The sequence below is a fragment of the Mesoplodon mirus genome, assembly GCF_964341445.2.
Source record: "Mesoplodon mirus genome assembly, chromosome: 7".
NCBI classification, from domain to species: Eukaryota; Metazoa; Chordata; class Mammalia; order Artiodactyla; family Ziphiidae; genus Mesoplodon; species Mesoplodon mirus.
In genome coordinates, this window is record NC_138983.1 from 33,382,985 (window position 1) to 33,400,705 (window position 17,721).

A 17,721-nucleotide genomic window follows, 5' to 3' on the forward strand; every position below is an offset into this window, starting at 1 on the left:
CATTACTTACTCTTTGCAAGTCAACTGGCCTGAAATTGGATTCAGCTATAATCATCAAAATTAACTACTTTCTTCACAGCAATAAACATTTAACAATCTTTTCACCTACAAGGAAACTTTTGAAGTATTTACTTTTTTTTATGTTTGCTTTCTTGATTATGAATAAATAGCCATAAGTTCTAATCACTTCATTCCTTTCAAAAACCACCCCTTCAATGACAAATTCAGTGGCCACCACACCTGAGTAGGTTATTGCCTTCATCGGCCCCTTTACAATAGGTTATTGTAAAATGCTTATTTCAACATGTTTTTATTATAGATATTTTGTGCAAATTGTGTAATTATTATTGTATCATAACATATTATATGGCAAAATATGTTACTTGTTATACAGTATTAAATTCTGTTCCTTACATCCTTCATGATCAGAGATCATTTTGTGTTCATTGATATTTATAATATTTATATATCTCAGGAACTAGCAAAATGTTGAGATAATTTGGGGAATTAAGTTATATGTTTATTACAAATGAATATATAAACAAACCTTATATATGCATCTAAATAAGCAGTATTAAACTACTTCCATAGACAGTTTATATCTAATAAAAGTCTTTCCTCTTTCCCCATTGAAACATTGGCTAAGACTTATACCTAATAAAATGTTCTCTCTTTGCCTGTTTAAAAAAAAATTGCCTAAGCTGTTTACCTGGAATATACAAAATGGCATTTGAATAGTATCACCCTAAAATTCACATCTACCTGGAACCTTAAGTTGTGCCCCTATTAATAAAAAGTGGTTTTTGCACATGTAATTAAGTTAAAATCAGGTTATACTGGATTAGGGTGGGTCCTAAATCCCATAAGAGGTGTCCATAAAGAAGAGTAGAAAACAAAGAGATACATAGAGAAGGCCACAGGAAGACAAAGCAGAGATTCTTGACAAGCCAAAGAATGTCAAGGATTGCCAGGAGGCATTAGAAAGTAGGAAGAGGCAAAGCAGGATTATTCTCTAGAACCTTCAGAGGGAGCATGGTCCTATGACATTTCTTTGATTTTAGACTTCTGTCCTTCAGAATGGTGAGAGAGTACACTTTTATTGTTTTAAGCCACCCAGCTTGTGTTACTTTATTACACTAGCCCTAGGACCTAGTACAAATGGGTTATAATAAACTTTAGATAATGGATATACAATTAACCAAAATAACCAGTTGGCCAAAATTTCTCAGAAATAATCATTTAAAAAGGTAAACCAGCAGGAATAAAGTAAGAAAGTTGTGATGGAATTATCTGAAAACATCTCAAGCATGTCCTGGACTCAGTACGTATTCAACTCAAACTCTCACAAAGGTTCATCTGCAGGCACCAGTTTCAGAATGATGGCCCTGGAGCACTCTTTCACATTATGAAATATCCCATCATCTTCACTTGAGTGTCCTTATTGAGGCAAGAAGATGGAATAATTTATTTTACAGAGATTTACAGCCACAAGAATTGAACGAAAATGGATTTTCTTCTTAAAATTTACTAGAGTTTTCTCTAGATCATAGGTTATTGACTTTATTATTTTTTTTGTTTGTCATGGACTCTCCCTGAGAATCTACATCCTCACCTTTGAAAAATACACATATGCACCTATACTTTTTTTCTGTCATCTTAATAATTTCCAGATGGTCAGAGATTCTCTGATATCTTGCTGGGTCTCTAACTATACCTATCATAGAGAATAGCAAATTAGGGAAACCGGCTTCAATCTCCAAATTTGGACACAGTGTCCAATGTTTATTTAATTTATTGAAGTCACTGGTGCTAAGAACGGATTTAATATGGTTTTCATTTATCTTCACTGTACACAGAGTCCCAGCCCTGTGTTTTTTTTGTGTGTAAAAAATTCTGAATTATAATATTTTAGTAAAGGTAGGATTCTAACTTTGAAGAGTCAGCATCTAGTTGAGGAAATAGTTCATACAAAAGCAAAGCTAAAATCACATGTTAAAGGATAGGCAAGAGGCCATGTATACACACAAGATATTGTAATATATACACATGCACAACTGGATACTCTATCAGTGTTAGAGCATGTCTCTCAACCACTCAGAACCCTTCAGTGATGACATAACATATACTAAAGCTGGTTACCACACTCTAACCTTTTTTTTTTTTTTTTTTTTTTAAGAAAAGTTGTTAATACACTAGCTACCAAATCTTGGAACACTGTTTCCATGATGTGAAAGTTTTTCACAGTGTTAAACCCGTATTCCCAAGGAAAAATGAAAGCAAACAAATTAGAAATAAAACAAATCCTCTCTGTTTCTAAAGTGCATTGCAGCTCTAGGACAGACGTGACTTAGACTTTGCTAATCAGATATGATCCCTGCAAAATGCAGATACAGCAATTACTTATATGGGAAAACAGGCTAGATGTTATCCATGGTCTGATGCACAAGGGATATGGCTATGTGATACCGGAGCTCCCTGTGATGGGAACATAAAGGTGGCTGGCAGCTTCCTGGTCTTGGCAGAGGTAGCCCTGCCTTGAGACAAACAGCTCTGGGGTTTGTTTCTGGAGTTGTTCCTAAGCTCAGCCTACAAAATGCGTATGCAACTCTCCTAACATTTTGTTGAGTCCTCTAAATGGCTTAATAAGTCATTTTCTTATCAGAGGTTGCTTTTTGTCACAACTGGCACATTGCCCCTAAAAACCCATGTTTTATTCCTCATATACCTGGATATGTGTCAATGATTATTTGGAACCCTTTGGAAACCCACAGATTGGCCAGTGACATGACCTGTAGCAAGACTTTCCCCCCAGGCACTTATAACAACAGCAATAAAACAAAACATTAAAGAAGATTAAATTGGTTATTAGTAGGAGATAGAGAAGGCAGATTAGTATTTCAAAGTTGGATTAAACTATACGAGCCATGCGAAAAATAGATGAGCTAAGTAACTGAGAGACTAGAAAGAAAGGAAAATGGAGCCATGAAATAGTGAGAGGGAAAACCTGCTATGGAGAGTAGTTTTGAGAAATTTCTGATTTCTATCACTGGCAGAGTAAGGCCCACTTTTATGGTTCCTGACTTTATTATTACCATTTTAGAAATGTGATTTCTTATTTTTTCCTTACCTCGAACTATCTTGAATGAGTCTCGGGAAAATAATCAATCATAAGAATCTGAATTAAAACAAACCACCACAGAAGAGATTTGGGGTGGGGGTACTTCCCCAACTTGCCTGTCTTCCTCCTTCTCTTCCTTCCTTCCCTCTTTCCTTCCTTCCTTCCTTCCTCCTTCCCTCCCTTCCTTCATTTCCTTCTTTCTTTCCTTCCTTCCCTTCTTTCTTTCCTTCCTCCCTTCCTTCCTTTCTTCCTTTCTTTTTCCCTCTCTCTCTTCCTTTCACTTTTCTTCCCTTCCCTTTGTTATCTCTATGTATTCACTAATTTAATATAGACTATGTTTTAATACTAATCTAATTCAAGTATTTGTAGCTATGTACTCCTATGAAAAGTCCTGAACGTTATCAAACTCTCACATTTCATTAAGGAGTTTCAAACTAATCAGAGATGTTTGTCTCAATGCTTAATTTATCTAATATTTCAGCATCTATGTATTACCCTACTTATCCCTTTCTTATATCTGGAACCACTATAGAGAAACTTATTTTATCCTGGGGGAAACAGTGGATAAAATTAAAGAAAATTAGAAATGACAATAGAGAGAGTGTGTTTTAAAAATGCAAAGTCAAAGAGAATTCTAAGCTTTGGAGTCAATAAGATTGTCTATATCATATGATGATGCAGTTATGGAAGTCAGAGAAGAAAGGCTAAGTGTTTTTGTTTCTTTGTTTTGCTTTCCAGTATAACTTTTTACATTTGTTGTAACCATACAATATCCAAATACAAAATGCAAAATAAGTAATTGAATGCATAAAACAGATTACATAAGAAACATCAGAATTAGAGACAGATTAGGAAGTTACTAAAAAAATGGTGAGATAGCTACTATAAATCAATTTTTGCATTGTGAGAAATCTCATATTCTGCAAATGTGTACACTAAAAATACAGGATGTATGAGAAAATTGTGATTGAGGAAGACCACTTACTGTGTAATTTTGTGATCATAATACTAACAAAATAATGACAATAGTAATAAAAATACAACCACAGTTTAATATTTTCTAGCATTTATCCCCAAATCATACTCAATCCTTTGCACAGTCTTACACTTAGAATTTACTGTTTTCTCTTTTGAGATGTAGACCCTACAGGGAATTGACTTCTAATAAAGTAGATTATCATCAGAATTAATTTCTGATACATATTTTTCACTAATCTCTTATTTTAATATGGGGGAATGCTTTAGAGTCTTCTATATTCACAGTTTAGTCAGATATCTTGGTGCAGTAAGAAACATTTTTTTAAATGTTTTGAAGGCACTAAAACACCACTACATGCACTAAAGGGAGGTCCTTTTGCATATTTTCTTTTGTCTTTGTATGATAAAAATTTTCTATAAAATTTGACAAGGCTTTCCCCTGATTGCTTCAAACCTCAACATGTTGGGGAAAATTATATATAAACCAACACAATTTTTCAAACTTTACTGACATCATTCCATCATTTATTAATTGCTAATAAGGTGATTTGGTACAAAGAAATACACACTGTGGCAGAATAGATTTGACTTGCATGTTCCATGAAAGAGAATATAAGCAGAAAAGCAGAAGGCCTAGACCTGAAATTTGGAGACCCCCTAAATCTCAGTAAAGCTTCTGTGAGTAAAAGCAATCCCAGACACAGGTTAAATGGGATGTCCATGTGAAGACATAGATACCCATCAAGACAGATAAAATAAAGGAGCTTGAAATACTGTGATTAACTCATAGCTATACTCTTTTCAGTCTCTTAACTTTCTTGGTTTAAAAAAAATCAATCTCCTATTTCATTTTCTCTTGCATTCTCACTTTGCTATCCATATTCTCCAAATATTCTCCGATGTTCTTTCCCAGTTATGAACACAGTCTTTGAATAACGGGGTCCCATGTATTCCATTCCAGATATGACTGCCTGGATGGAAAAATCAAAATGCTTTCCGCCCTACACAGCATTTGCCTAAAAATAAAATCTAAATATTTTCCCCCTCCAAGAGATGAGGTAAATCTTAAAAACTAGATGCCTAGCTGCTAACATAAAAGTGCCTTTTACGATATTTACCTTCACATATGAAAAAAATACCGATCATTCTTTAATAACTTTTCAAAAGTCCCTTCTTAAATTGGGACTTCCCCAATATCCTCACTCAGAAGTCATTCAGGAGATTTTGATCTTCTCCCAGAAATCCCTTTATACCTGTATGATCTCCCTCACCTCTCTGTATTTTGTTTAGTCAATTTGCCTTTTTATTTTATTACTCCTGAACAAAAATCTTTCAGGTAGTGTCCATATAATTTTACTGTGCAGAGTATGGGCCAAGTATTTTGTTTAACCTCTACATACTGATTATTTGTCAAAATAACGAATCTAAAATTTCAATGAATTAATAAAAAGGAGTCAACTTAAAAGCATTCAGTTGACAATATATGTTCACCATTAGGTTTTGTTAGAGAAGTCAGACTTTTCTGGTTATCAAGTATCATCTTGCAGATTTTCAATATGATGAAAGTAAATAGTAGCAAATTTAATTACAAAGCTTACATTTGGCAGCCATTACTACTTGTATTGCTTTTTTAATTATTCTAGCTTATACACTTAGAAAATTAATATTAAACTTAAAAAATGATCCCATGGAAGGAAAAAAAATATTTTGTTAATCCTCATAGGTACCTGATATGAATAATTTATAGTTTGGTTTTAAAAGAGCTTCCTCCTTAAATTCTAGATTTTTAAAAAATTATGTAAGATGAAAAGTTAACTGATAATACATACACAGAGATATAAATTAGCCCATAATCCTCTCATTCTTATACAACGGGGTTCACGTTGTTGTTGTTTGTGTGTGCGTGTGTGCATGGATGTGTGTGTACACGTCTAAATGTACTTTTCCTATTTTAATACTGGCTTTAACATTGTTTTAAACATTCCCTTTGTCTTAAATGATCCATGGAAAGTTATAGACTTGAGTAATCGGGCCCTCTCTGAGCCCCAGAGAACAAGAAATTATCTAGTACAACCAGTATTTCGGTAACTCTAGTTTACTGACATTTTCCACCATAAACAGTAAATCCAAGATTTAGGCCTCAGGGAAAACATTATCAAGTCCATCTCATTAGACTTTCTTAAGAAGACTCAGAAGAAAAAACCATTAGAAAGAAATGAAAATACAATAGAATCATAAAGAAGACAAAACTTTTCTTGTGTTCCTTTTTTCTTTACATCATTTTTCACATTTGATAAACCATTTTAATGTCATAATCAGAGTACAAATGCTGAATCTTGATACCAAGGCATTTGTATAGTCTATTTTTTAACCTGGGCATCAAGGTGGAAATGATATAGAAATAATGTAGCTCATCTGTATTTGAAATGTCTCAAAAAATTGGAGGAAGGAAGGGAGGGAGGGAGGGAGGGAGGGAGGAAGGAAGGGGAATAAAGGAGACTAGAAATGGCTAAAGCAGTTGATTTGGGATTTAAAATCTACCTTAGTGGGATTGATAAAAGAAGATGTATATTTAATTAATCATGGTTTAATAGTTCTAAATAACTAATTTCATTCAAGGAAAAAAAAAGAAATAAAAAGGTGGAAATACAAATGTGATGGAGAAATTTTAGAAAATAAAGTAGTTATGTGACAGGGTAGACAAAAAGTCAAAAGGAGGAAAAAGCATACAGCGTTTTATAGGATCCTTACATTTTAAAGCCTGTAAGGAAAGCGGTTACAGCTTATTTATTTTGAACCTACATCACTCTAAGATTACCTCACATAAATTTTTCATTCTAGATTGACTTTTCCTAACATAAGGTCCATTTATGACTAGCTCTCTTCTTCAGTGCCTGTGATGTCATTTGGTAGACAAATACATTTATAAAATAAAAATAAAAATTTTAACATTGCCCAAGCAAAATATAATTAGAAGGGAAAATGACCTGGAGATGTATGAACTACTAACATTATCAAATATATGTTAAAGTAGGGATTATATACTCAAGTTTTAACCTTATAGTTCCTCTCCATTAGTACTTAACTAAAGGACATATTTGCATGTGATTATACCCCAGAGCTTACGGCAAATCAATATGTTTGTTTCTGTATATTCTTTGACTTGTATGAAATTTTCGTGAAATATGTCTTACCTCATTTTGGAGATCTCGGATCATTTTGTTCTTTCTCTCCATTTCAGTCTTTAAAAAAGCAATCTGAAAATAAATAGAATATCATGTAGACATATTTCAAATTCATTTCTACAGCTTTTATAAATTTATTTTCACAATTTTTGAAATATAATAAAATTATCTCTTTGTCAACAAATACTGAAAAAGAACAAAGGGTTAAAATTTTCATTATCCACATTTTTATTGCCAAATTCATAAATATATCCACTAGTTATATCACATAACTTTTTCTTATGTAATAAAAGATTATTATTTTTTTAAATTTAGTCTGTTTCTGTTTGTAAATAAGTTCATCTGGGGGGCAGGAATAGTTAGGGAGTTTGGGATTGACTGTACACATTGCTATATGTAAAATAAATAACCAACAAGGACCCACTGTATAAAAAAAAAATGAAGAGGGGACAAGAGAATGATATGCTTGAGATGAGATTGGCCATGTGTTGCTAATTCTTGAAGTTAATTGATGGATTCATGGGGATTTATTATACTACTCCTTCCACTTTTGTGTAAGTTTGAAATTCTCCATAATAAAAAGGTTTAAAAAAATTTTTTTTAATTGTGAAATGCATGTTATGATTGTGATTCACTTACTTGTCTAAACTTCAATTTTTAAAAATGTGGTTCTTAAACAAAGCTAAATTCTAGGATTGGGCCTAGGAATCTCTTTTCTTAAAACATGCTCCAGGTAATTTTTATATAAGGCCAGATTTTAGAGCAATTGCATAGTGATGCTCCTGACCTCAAAAGCATGGAACGTTATAAATACTGTACCAGAGAAACCATGATGTTTCCTGCTGAATATGATATTGTCAGAATCTGTACCCTTAGGCCAGTTATTCAAACTGTATCTGTATAAACACTGAATCTTTATCTGCCTGACTGCTTTGAAAAAGTTCAGTATAGCACAGTAGCTAAAATATGAGACTCTATGGTCACTGAGGGTTCACTATTTATGTCAATGTATGACAGTGGATGAAACATTTAATTTCTCCAATTTTCAATTTTCTGCCAGTCACATTTTTTTAAAAAGTAAAAGGAACAGGTAAAATTAATTTTACTGATATATTTTATTTAATTCAATATATTCAAAATAGTATCATTTGACATGTAATGGATTAATGATGATAAATTGACTTTTTTTTGCAATATATCTTTAGAATCCACTGTGAGTTTTACATGTACAGCATATCTCAATTTGGACTAGCCATTTTATAATGCTCAAAAGCCTGATGTATCTGGTGGTTATATATTGAATAACATAGTCTTAGAGGATTCCTGGAATGATGCAGAAGAGACTGGTAATGTGGATTATCTCTAGAGGTAGATTAAGTCAGTGGAAATCAAATTTAGGAGTAAAGTTAATTTTTACCGTATATATACACATTAAAAAAAATAGTTCTGAAACCTTTCAAACATAAACAAAAGAACAAGAGTAATACTATGTAAAATGCTTCTGGGCCCACCCTAAGAATAAGTATATATAAATGTTTTGCCCAATTTTCTTCAGACCTTGTAAAGAAAATGTTATAGTACTATTAAAGCTCCACCTAATTTTTCTTCCTCTCCTACCCCCAGAGGTAACCACTATCCTAGACTTGATGTGTAGTAGTCTTGTTCACTTTCTGTACATTATATTTGTTGTGCGTCTGTAAAGCTACAACACGTATTAACACCTTGTCTTTTCTGGCTTGTGTAGGTGTCCTTGTATTACCATTTCCTCAAAAGGTAACAAAACCTAAACCAAAACATTTTTGATGGTCCAACTACATGTAAAACAGAAGCAGAAGCCTGAGAACCACTATGTCCCTCATTTTGGTCATAACAATTTTCAAGCTTACATTTTAATTATGAAGATCCTCGGAGCAACCTGAAAATTTGAGTCACGCTCATTGTCCCATTAGGGAGATAGTTCAATTTAGTAATTAGATATATAATCAAGGGCAGCACATAAGAGTATCTGCTCTCAAATCTAAAATAGCACAATATTTACAGAATCAAATACAAATGTTTTCCCTCTATTTGAGAGTGAGCAATTACAATTATTTCATTCTCCCCTTCTTATCCAACTTTCAACTACATCAGCTATAGTCTTCCTAGCAGAAAGAATAATTGTTGAATGATTTGCAACAATTAAAATATATACTTATTTAATCCTTAGTTAACCTAGAATCCTCAAATAGGGAGAAAAAGCACAAACAGTTTGAGTCTTTACCAAAGTTTGGAAGTGATGAGTCCCAGTAGTATGAAATCTATCTTTTCCTAGATCCCACCAGATGCACATTAAAAAAAAAATCATGCTTTTACTAAATATATGTTAGTCCCATATTTGTTAAGCTTTCTGTCATCTCTCTCTGGACTTTGACTTAGAAAATATCAGTCATTCAATTCAAAACATAAACACATTCCCTCCAAAAGATAAGTATTATTTATTTCTGCAGGTATTTGCATTTATTGATCATGATGAAATATTTTGTTAATATAGTCTTGAATTTGTTCTTATAGACCTTTTACATGTACATTCATTAGTAGAAAAATAGCTATTAGTTTACACATATAGCCATTAATTGATTTTGGAATCATAACTGATGAAGTTTGTAAAATGAGGTGAAAGTTTTCAATTATTTTCCATTTTCCAGAAAATATTTGCCTATATTTGAAGTGAACTGATCTTTAAAAATTAGTAGCAGTCACCATGAAAACCTTCTGGCTTTGAAATACTTGGGAAAGGGGGTCTTTTAGCATAATAAAATTCTAACTGTGTTCAGCTATTCAAGTGCTGAATTTCTTCTTGCAGAAATTTTAGCATTTTATAGTTATTTATCTAGAAATTTACATGTACATTTTTAAATGTATCAGGGAACTGTTGCTCATAATACCTTATTTGTTTGAATTCCTCTTACAATTATGACTCTTAGATTAGCTCTTTTTTAAATTCAACATTTTAAAATTTGAGTCTCTTTCTATTCTTAATCTTTCTCATATCTTAAAGTCTTTTATCATAGTCTTTTCAAAGAACTTAAATTTACCTTTTTTTGTTTTCTATTTTATTATTGTCTTCACTAGTCTTTATAATACTCTCTTTATTGCACTGTTTTTCTTTTTAAATAACTTCTTGAATTTATGTTGCTAATCTTTTATTTTTCTGGAAAAATGCATTTAAGGCTATCAATTCACCTCAATTATTATATTGGCATGTAGTGTCTTCACTATTATTAAGTATTTCTTTATTTCTTTTATTTCTTATTAACTGAAGGGTTATTAGAAAATGTGTTATAAATTTTCCAAACATGAATTGTTTAAGCATTTATAAAAATTTATTTAAAATTGTATAACAAAAGGATTGAATAACATAGTATATATGCTAGTCATATTTTTGAATGTGTATAGCTTTTTGTATTATACATATTATATTTCTATAAAATTTCTATAGATGTTCTGCATGTGCTTAAAAAGAATATAGTCATTTTTTTAGAGATTTCTCTATAAATCTAATATTTATTACTACCAGTTGTATTTTTAAGATCTTTGTATTTGCCTATTTCTCCCTTCATTTATAGATTGATGGATATGGAAGCTGATTTGTTAAGTATGTTTATGTTTATGATGGTTATAACTATAACCACCTCATTTTATTTATTTATTTTTCTTTACTAGCATATAGTGCTTTCTCTTACATTATATTTGTGCTTTAAATTCTATTTGCCAGCATTAATATTGCTGTCAATCGTTTACTTCTTTTATGTTGTTTTGCATATATTTTCCTGTATTGCTTATTTTAAGTATGTGGTCTTCTCAGTTGTTAAAATTAGCACATTTGCATATATTGTCCTAATTTCTTAATTGCAGTTATTCTGTGTCTTTTAAAAATTATTATTAAAATTAACCCATTTATTGTTATTTCTAATACACTGAAACTTTTGCCAACAGTAATTCTTTTGCCTTCATTTTTCTTTCAATTGGATAATTTATTTATTTTATTATTTTATTTTTTTCTTTCTATTGAGATCAAATTTAGTTTAGATTCTACTATCTACTATATGCCAGATATAATTTTAGGGAAATTATGTATGTTATTTTAATTTTAATTATTCCCCAAATTCTTCAAATAAGGAAACTTGCAGAAGTTAAAGAGCTTACTCAAATTTACAGATAGTAGATTGTCCACTAGGAATTTAAACCCAGAATATTCTTATTCTGTAGCACATGTTAGGTTATGAATACATATAGGGTGTTTCTGGTTTAGTAGAGTATTTTGGGGTGGGAGAGGAAAATCCTCCCTCAAGATTCAATGCTGAACTTTAAGAAAAGCACTACAAGGATTCTGAGGTGAGGATAAAGCTGACTCGGCCAGTCCTGTCTCCTCCTTCTTCCCAGCTACGCATCCTTTGTCCCCACTTTTGCCACACTTGACTCTTCTAAATTTTGTTGAGCTCTTTCAAATGTTAGAGCTTTCTTCTTTTGGGATGTTAGACACAGTGTACATAACATATTGGAATAAACACAGGTTCATGCCTTGGCTTCTCCATATGCTAGCTGTGTAAATACAAGCAAGAGTTACTCATTTTCAGAAAAAAAAAAACAAAAACAAAAAAACAAACAACAATAGTAGTGTGCAGTTTTATTGTGAGAATCTGAGAAAAGAGTATGTGTGAATATTTCTATCTGTTCTAACTGTCATTATTTGTGACTGGGCTATGAAGAAGTTGAGATTAAATGTGATAGGTCAAGAAAGAAATGGGATTGCAATTAGGGTTGCTACTTATGCTGGGTCAGATTCTGAGGGGAGGAATCAACATGATAGTGCTAAAAATATGTCTGTTCTTTTATGTAACACCCGCTGTCCAAAGAGCCAGAAACTAGGACACCTTGTAGGTTAGCAGTGAGTGTTGCCATGGCATAACAGAGAAGAACAAAGATGCTCATCCTTACAGGTGGGCTGGACAGATAACAGTGAATTTATTAACAAGAAATAATCCTGCACCCAGGAGAATCAACAGCCATTATTACAAAGACTGTCTCCAAGAAGCAGGTACCTCAGATGACAGACAGGGCTAAGTTTCAGAAGCAAAACTTTATACCCTAATCCAGATTATTCAAGAAAGACTTGCAAAAGAAAGGCAGGATGACAATTCTTAAAGGGCCTGGGATCCCAGGTAATCAACCTGGATGGAGACCTTGTATTAGTCCTGTTTCTAGCTTCTGTAAACTTGATGCTTTAACACCTACCTTACACATATATGCAGACTAGCCTTGTTATGGACAACCCAATAATATGCTTGAGTCATCCTATCTTGACCTCCTGCCTTCCTTATCGATGCTCCTTCCCCACCCACTCTTCCTGGTGGTAAGCTTTTCAAATACACACTAACCAATACAGAGCCTAGAACTCCAGCCACCCCTTGTACTGGGTTCTCACACTTCAGACGACTATCCACCTGCCTTAATCACCCCAGGGCCGGGTACCAGAAAAATAGTCCCTGTGCCCCAGAGCCTGCTGAAATCATTCAAATGGGCCAATCCTAGGCCTGCTTACCCTGCCTAGCCCATTCCTTCCCACAGAAACCACAGTAAAGGCTCTTGTCCATAGTTTCCCCACCTTCCTTTGCCTTGTGCTTGACCTGGTGCTTCCCTACGTGGTCCCTGGTCATGTGGCATGCCCCTCTCTTGGGAACTGTGAGAAATAAACTATCTTTCCAAAGGAAATTGTTTCCTGATCTATTGGTCTTACTATACCTCAAATTTTCTATTAATATACTGTATTTTGAAATAGATTCAGGTCCTCACACAAGATAAAAGGTTCAATCTCCATAAATGGTACATAAGTGCATGTGGGGAATGAGGTAGAAATCTAGTTTTTAGCGCTATTATCCAGAGCACCATCTCTCCTGCCCATGGTGAATATTAGTTATAAGAATTGAAACGTGAGAGTCAATAGAACATCATTTTGAGAGAGAAAATCTGGAGAGAAGTTTGATTCTTAAACTTTGGGGTGTCTCAGAATCACCTGTGTAGTTGATTAAATAGGCAGATGGTGTGGCTCCACCCTTGGGAGATGTCTATTCAGTGGATGTAGGGTATGGCTTAGGGATCTGTATAGCTTAACTTAGTTCAAGGTCACACCCCAAAATTCAAGAGCCACTGATAGGGGGCCTGACACCAACACTCTTGCCCTGAGTTTTTCATCCATAAATAGGGGTTGGGAATCAGAAGACCCTTAAGAATCAAATACAAAGAAAATATTTTTTTGGAATGATTGCTGCTAAGTATTTTTGTAATCTTGTTGATTGTGGTTTTTTCATTGTATTTTCATTTATATTTGTCACTGGTGTATTTGTTCCATAATGATTTTAGGGAAAAAAGTTAACAATTTTCCAGCCCCAAAGCAAAGGACACAGAAGAGAAACACTTACAGTAGCCTGCTGTTTTTCTGCTTTCTCAGTTGTCTCTTTAAGCTGATTTTCCAGGGCCTCCTGGAGAGACTTCATTTGTTCTCTGTTTAGTAGAAAATAGAGAGCAAAAGAGAGACATGATATAAATCTCTTATTTCCTATTTATACGATGAAAGGAGGTTTTGCTGTATATATATATATAGGAAACATAACTAGAATATACAGAGCCACGGTTAAACATACAAGATGTATCTCAGGACTCTGGTAATAAAGAGTCTTCTCTCCCATGCAAGCACTAAAAGCAAGCTGTATTTAAGGGAAATTGCCTTGTTATTGTGTCTTATAAGAATCCTACTGTGTGAATCATCTGTGAACTGCATAATGTGTTAAATCAAATCGATATAATAATTAGAGTTAGAAAGGTAATTTTAGTGACAGCATGCCAGGGTGTGAACATGCTGTTTAGAAAAAAAGTTACCATAGACTTGCTGATGGGAAAAATTATCAGTCCCTTGGATGCTCTACATAACTAATTCTAAAGCATTGTTTTAGATATACTGTATAAGGTCTGAGACTTTTTGCAAAAACAAAGAGAAAAAAGACATTTTTAATGCGAAAGCTGACTCATTTATTGGGGATAATAAAAAATACGCCTGCACATATATACATACTGTGTCTCAAGTTCAGTAGGACATACGGACCCTGTCTCACATTAAAAATATAAATATTTCCATAAATATGAATTCCCCTTAAGGGTTTAGGATTTTCTCAATTATGACAAATTTTATTATATTTCTGTGCCTTCATTTTATCACATAAGCTATCACTTCAAAAAGTTCAGATAGGAGAGACAGGGAAGATGGCAGAAGAGTAAGATGCGGAGATCACCTTCCTCCCCACAGATACATCAGAAATACATCTACACGTGGAACAACTCCTACAGAACACCTACTGAACGCTGGCAGAAGACCTCAGACCTCCCAAAAGGCAAGAAACTCCCCACGTACCTGGGTAGGGCAAAAGAAAAAAGAAAAAACAGAGCCAAAAGAATAGGGATGGGACCTGCACCAGTGGGAGGGAGCCGTGAAGAAGGAAAGGTTTCCACACACTAGGAAGCCCCTTGGCGGGCGGAGACTGTGGGTGGTGGAGGGGGGAGCTTCGAAGCCAAAGAGGAGAGCACAGCAATAGGGGTGTGGAGAGCAAAGAGGAGAGATTCCCTCACAGAGGATCGGTGCCGACCAGCACTCACCAGCCCGAGAGGCTTGTCTGCTCACCTGCCACGGAGGGCGGGTCTGGGAGCTAAGGCTCGGGCTTCGGTTGGAGCACAGGGATAGGACTGGGGTTGGCTTCATAAACACAGCCTGAAGGGATTTGTGCACCACGGCTACCCGGGAGGGAGTCCAGGAAAAGCCTGGAACTGCCGAAGAGGCAAGAGACTTTTTCTTCCCTCTTTGTTTCCTGGTGTGCAAGGAGAGGGGATTAAGACTGCTGCTTAAGGGAGCTCCAGAGACGGGTGCGAGCCGTGGCTATCCAGCGCGGACCCCAGAGACGGGTATGAGACACTAAGGCTGCTGCTACCACCACCAAGAAGACTGTGTGCGAGCACAGGTCATTCTCCACACCACCCCTCCCGGAAACCTGTGCAGCCCGCCACAGCGACGGTCCCGGGATCCAGGGACAACTTCCCCGGGAGAACGCACGGCGTGCCTCAGGCTGCTGCAATGTCACGCCGGCCTCTGCCGCCGCACGCTTGCCACGCCTCCACGCCCCTCCTACTCCCCGGCCTGAGTGAGCCAGAGCCCCCGAATCAGTGGCTCCTTTAACCCCGTCCTGTCTGAGCGAAGAACAGACGCCCTCCAGAGACCTACATGCAGAGGCGGGGCCAAATCCAAAGCTGAACCCCGGAAGCTGTGTGAACAAAGAAGAGAAAGGGAAATCTCTCCCAGCAGCCTCAGGAGCAGCGGATTAAATCTCCACAATCAACTTGACGTACCTGCACCTGTGGAATACCTGAATAGACAACAAATCATCCCAAATTGAGGAGGTGGACTTTGAGACCAAGATTTATTATTTTTTTCCCCTTTTCCTCTTTTTGTGAGTGTGTATGTGTATGCTTCTGTGTGAGATTTTGTCTGTATAGCTTTGCTTTCACCATTTGTACTAGGGTTCTATCTGTCAGGTTTTTTTTTTTTTTACTTAAAAATATTTTTATTTAATAATAATTTTTTATTTTAATAACTTTATTTTATTTTACCTTACATTATTTTATTTTCTTTTATCCTCTTTCTTTCTTTCGTTCTTTCTACTTTTTCTCCCTTTTATTCTGAGCCGTGTGGATGAAAGTCTCTTGGTGCTGCAGCCAGATGTCAGGGATGTGCCTCTGAGGTGGGAGAGCCAACTTCAGGACACTGGTCCACAAGGGACCTCCCAGCTCCACGTAATATCAAATGGCGAAAATCTCCCAGAGATCTCCATCTCAACACCAACACCCAGCTTCACTCAACGACCAGCAAGCTACAGTGCTGGACACCCTATGACAAACAACTAGCAAGACAGGGACACACACCCCCCCCATTAGAAGAGAGGCTGCCTAAAATCATAATAAGTCCACAGATACCCCAAAACACACCACCAGACATGGACCTGCCCACCAGAAAGACAAGATCCAGCCTCATCCACCAGAACACAGGCACTAGTCCCCTCCACCAGGAAGCCTACACAACACACTGAACCAACTTCAGCCACTGGGGACAGACACCAAAAACAACAGGAACTACGAACCTGCAGCCTGCAAGAAGGAGACCCCCAAACACAGTAAGATAAGCAAAATGAGAAGACAGAAAAACACACAGCATGTGAAGGAGCAAGATAAAAACCCACCAGACCTAACAAATGAAGAGGAAATAGGCAGTCTACCTGAAAAAGAATTCAGAATAATGATAGTAACAATGATCCAAAATCTTGGAAATAGAGAAAACGCAAGAAACGTTTAACAAGAACCTAGAACTAAAGATGAAACAAGCAACAATGAACAACACAATAAATGAAATTAAAAATACTCTAGAAGGGATCAATAGCAGAGTAAGTGAGGCAGAAGAACGGATAAGTGAGGTGGAAGATAAAATAGTGGAAATAACTGCTGCAGAGCAGAATAAAGAAAAAAGAATGAAAAGAACTGAGGACAGTCCCAGAGACGTCTGGGACAACATTAAACGCACCAACATTTGAATTATAGCGGTTCCAGAAGAAGAAGAGAAAAAGAAAGAGACTGAGAAAATATTTGAAGAGATTATAGTTGAAAACTTCCCTAATATGGGAAAGGAAATAGTTAATCAAGTTAATCAAGTCCAGGAAGCACAGAGAGTCCCATACAGGATAAGTCCAAGGAGAAACATGCCAAGACACACATTAATCAAACTGTCAAAAATTAAATACAAAGAAAACATATTAAAAGCAGCAAGGGAAAAACAACAAATAACACACATGGGAATCCCCATAAGGTTAACAGCTGAACTTTCAGCAGAAACTCTACAAGCCAGAAGGGAGTGGCAGGACATATTTCAAGTGATGAAGAAGAAAAACCTACAACCAAGATTACTCTACCCAGCAAGGATCTCATTCAGATTTGATAGAGAAATTAAAACCTTTACAAAAAAGCAAAAGTTGAGAGAGTTCAGCACCACCAAACCAGCTTTACAACAAATGCTAAAGGATATTCTCTAGGCAAGAAACACAAGAGAAGGAAAAGATCTATAATAACAAACCCAAAACAATTAAGAAAATGGGAATAGGAACATACATAGCGATAATTAACTTAAATGTAAATGGATTAAATGCTCCCACCAAAAGACACAGACTGGCTGAATGGATACAAAAACAAGACCCATAGATATGCTGTCTACAAGAGACCCACTTCAACCTAGAGACACATACAAACTGAAAGTGAGGGGATGGAAAAAGATATTCCATGCAAATGGAAACCAAAAGAAAGCTGGAGTAGCAA

General features: G+C 35.4%; 1 protein-coding gene across 1 annotated transcript in view; it reads right to left on the reverse strand.

Annotated features, from left to right (window-relative positions):
- The window catches only part of LUZP2 (leucine zipper protein 2), a gene marked incomplete at both ends in the record, with an annotated part of 465,699 nt that overhangs the window by 203,524 nt on the left and 244,454 nt on the right, over nt 1–17,721 (reverse strand). Inside the window, 2 exons of the mRNA XM_082627973.1 lie at nt 7,291–7,353; nt 13,740–13,821. Of these exons, the coding sequence (XP_082484099.1) occupies nt 7,291–7,353; nt 13,740–13,821 (145 nt within the window). The remainder of the gene's footprint in view (nt 1–7,290; nt 7,354–13,739; nt 13,822–17,721) is intronic.